The following is a 2,665-nucleotide window of genomic DNA, read 5'->3' as shown; positions in this document are numbered from 1 at the left end:
TGGTAGAGTGCTTGCCTAGCATGTATGAAGCCCTGGGTTCGATTCCTCTGTACCACATAAGCAGAAAAAGCCCGAAGTGATGCTGTGACTCAAGTGGTAGAGTGCTAGCCTTGAGCACAGAGAGACTCAGGGGCAGAGCCTCAGCTCTGAGTTCAAGGCCCAGGACTAGAAAAAAAAAATTACAGAGGAAACTAGGCCCTAATGGGTAAGGCCTGTAATCCCAACTACCTAAGAGGCTGAGATCTGGAGCTTGAGGTTCAAAGTCAGTCCCCCCAATTGTGGGGTTTGAACTCTGGGCCTGAGCACTGTCCCTCAGATCTTCAGATCAAGGCTAGCTCTCTACCACTTGAGCCACAGTGCCAATTCCAGTATTCTGGTAGTTAATTGGAGATAGGAGTATCAGTCTTGAGCAAAAAAGCCAAATGAGAGCTAGAAGCATTGAATTCTAGCCCAGTTCAGGCCTAAGTAAATAATTTTAAAAATTACAAATAAGTCGGGTGCTGGTGGCTCATGCCTGTAATCCTAGCTACTCAGGAGGCTGAGATTTCAGGATCTCGGTTCAAAGCCAGCCTGGGCAGGAAACTCCATGAGACTCTAACCACCAGAAAACTGGAAGTGGCACTGTGGCTCAAGTGGTAGAGTGCTAGCCTTGATCTGAAGAGCTCAGGGACAGGGCCCAGGCTCAGAGTTCAAGCCCCAGAACTGACCAAAGAACAAAAAGTTACAAATAATTTTAAGGCTGCAACAGAAGAGCATGAAATCAAGCACAGATTTGAGTCAACTTGGTGATTTGCATGCTGGGAAGCCAGACCACTGCACATTTTGGCTGAGGGCATGTGCCCACCGAGAAAACCTGCAACAGGTCCTAGGTCAAAGCAAGAAAAAAATAATTTAAAGAGAAAGGGACGGGGAGTTTCATTAGAAGCTCTCAGTCAGTCTGTGTCTAAGCCGACAGGGCTGGTAACCCCCTGGCTGGGTAAGGATGGTTTTCAAGGGCCTGAGACAAGAACCATCCTTCACAGAAGATTTACTGGGTAATTTAAGAAACACATTTGGGATTTGTTTTAACCGTCATGTTTACCGAAATGCAAATGTCTCTGGGTTGTGTGGGGTTTACATTTTGCTATGCATAAATCATGATTATTTTTAAAATGCCTGTTCTTCTATCAAGACAAACAATGATCACAAGATCCACGTGCAACTGAATCACCTCAGCCATTCAGTACCTGGGCAAAGTGTAACCCCCCTCCCTTCCCTGCCTTACTGGTCGGGTTGGGGCGTTGAGGACAGACGCGGCCACCTGCGCCGGCCCTACCCTCGCACCCCGCCGTGGTGGTACTGGTTCCTCGGTTCCAGATCACCCCTTCTGCAGCTTCGCCCCATTCCTGCACCTAGAGCTCCCGGTCTCCGCCTTCTTCCCTCGATTTTTAAACCTAGGAGGGGACAAAACCGGAGCCAGATGTGTCGGAGTCCCCGGCTCCCACCTCCCCCCCCCCCCCCCCCCCCCGCTTCTCCCTCTCCCTCCTCTTGGGTTTCCTAAAACCCGGAGCCCTGGAAGTGAGGATTCGGAGCCGGACAGACTCGGCACAAACTACTTGGCTCGGCGGCTCTTCGGGGACTGGAAGCCGGGAGGGAGGAGGAGAAGAAGCCGGGCATGCTCAGTGGGTGGGACAAAGTTGTTCCCCCCCCCTCTTTTTTTTTTCTCGGTCGCAAGTAGGAAGCTTTTTGCACTCCACCACCTCTGGCCGGCTGGGAAGACGTCATCGCTTCCGCCCTACTTCCTCCTCCTGTTGGCGGCGGTGAGAATCCAATATGGAGTAAATCGGTGGAGTCGAGAGATGGGGCTCGGACGGGGCGCCCTGCACCGCCTCCCAGGCGCACCTCCCCCGGCCGCCGACCGCTCCCCGGAACCGTGATTGGCCCGCCTCCCTGGGGGCGACCCCGGGCCCAGCCCCCACCGCGTCCGGCCTCCTTCTCCTCCCCCTCCTCCTCCTCCTTCTCCTCCTCCTCCTCGCGGCAGTGCCCGCCGCCCCGAGGCGCGCTTGTTTTTCTCCGGCTCTCCCCCACCGTGGTCCCCTGCCCAAATCTCGCCCCTCCGGCCGCTCGGCGTCCGGGAGCCCCCTCCCGCTCGGCGGCGCTGCGGCGCGCGCTCCGCCGATCCTGCCCGTGCACCCCTTCCTCAGCCTTGCGCACGGCTCTCGGGTCGCACGGGTTCCCTCTCTGCTTCGGCGCCCCCTTCATCTCCAGCTCCCCCCCGCCCCAACAATACCACCAAATCAGGCGATCTCGGAGATGTGAAGGAGGGTGAGCGGACAGGAAGATGAAGGGAGCAAAGCTGCCCGCCGCGGGACAGGCGTCTAGGTGAACAAGAAAATGACCGAAGAAACACACCCGGACGAGTAAGTTCGCGGCGGGGTGGGACGAGGGTGCCCCGCCGGGGTAGCTGGGGGGCCGGGATCGAGGACGCGGCGGCGACTCGCCGGGTGAACTTGGCTTCGGGTGCAGCGACTCGCTGACCTGTCAGGCTGGGGTGCAGGATTCCCCCCGCTGGAGTGAGGCGCGGGCGAGCGCTGCCGCGGGCGGGTGGGGGCACGCTCGGGGTCGGCGGGCGGCCGGCTGCTGCGGGGGCCAAGGGCGCGCGGGTGACCTCGGGGCGGTCCCCGCT

At 58.0% G+C, this 2,665-nt stretch overlaps 1 protein-coding gene across 3 annotated transcripts in view; it reads left to right on the top strand.

Annotated features, from left to right (window-relative positions):
* Nucleotides 1–2,283: 2,283 nt before the first annotated feature.
* The window catches only part of Spred2 (sprouty-related, EVH1 domain containing 2), a 127,125-nt gene continuing 126,743 nt past the window's right edge, over nt 2,284–2,665 (top strand). For all 3 annotated transcript variants that reach the window (XM_013022580.1, XM_013022581.1, XM_013022578.1), the window contains exon 1: nt 2,284–2,399. In XM_013022580.1, the coding sequence (XP_012878034.1) occupies nt 2,374–2,399 (26 nt within the window). In that variant the 5' untranslated portion in view covers nt 2,284–2,373. The remainder of the gene's footprint in view (nt 2,400–2,665) is intronic.

The sequence above is a fragment of the Dipodomys ordii genome, unplaced genomic scaffold (assembly GCF_000151885.1).
Source record: "Dipodomys ordii isolate 6190 unplaced genomic scaffold, Dord_2.0 Scaffold63, whole genome shotgun sequence".
NCBI classification, from domain to species: Eukaryota; Metazoa; Chordata; class Mammalia; order Rodentia; family Heteromyidae; genus Dipodomys; species Dipodomys ordii.
This window is presented reverse-complemented; position numbering and strand designations above follow the sequence as displayed.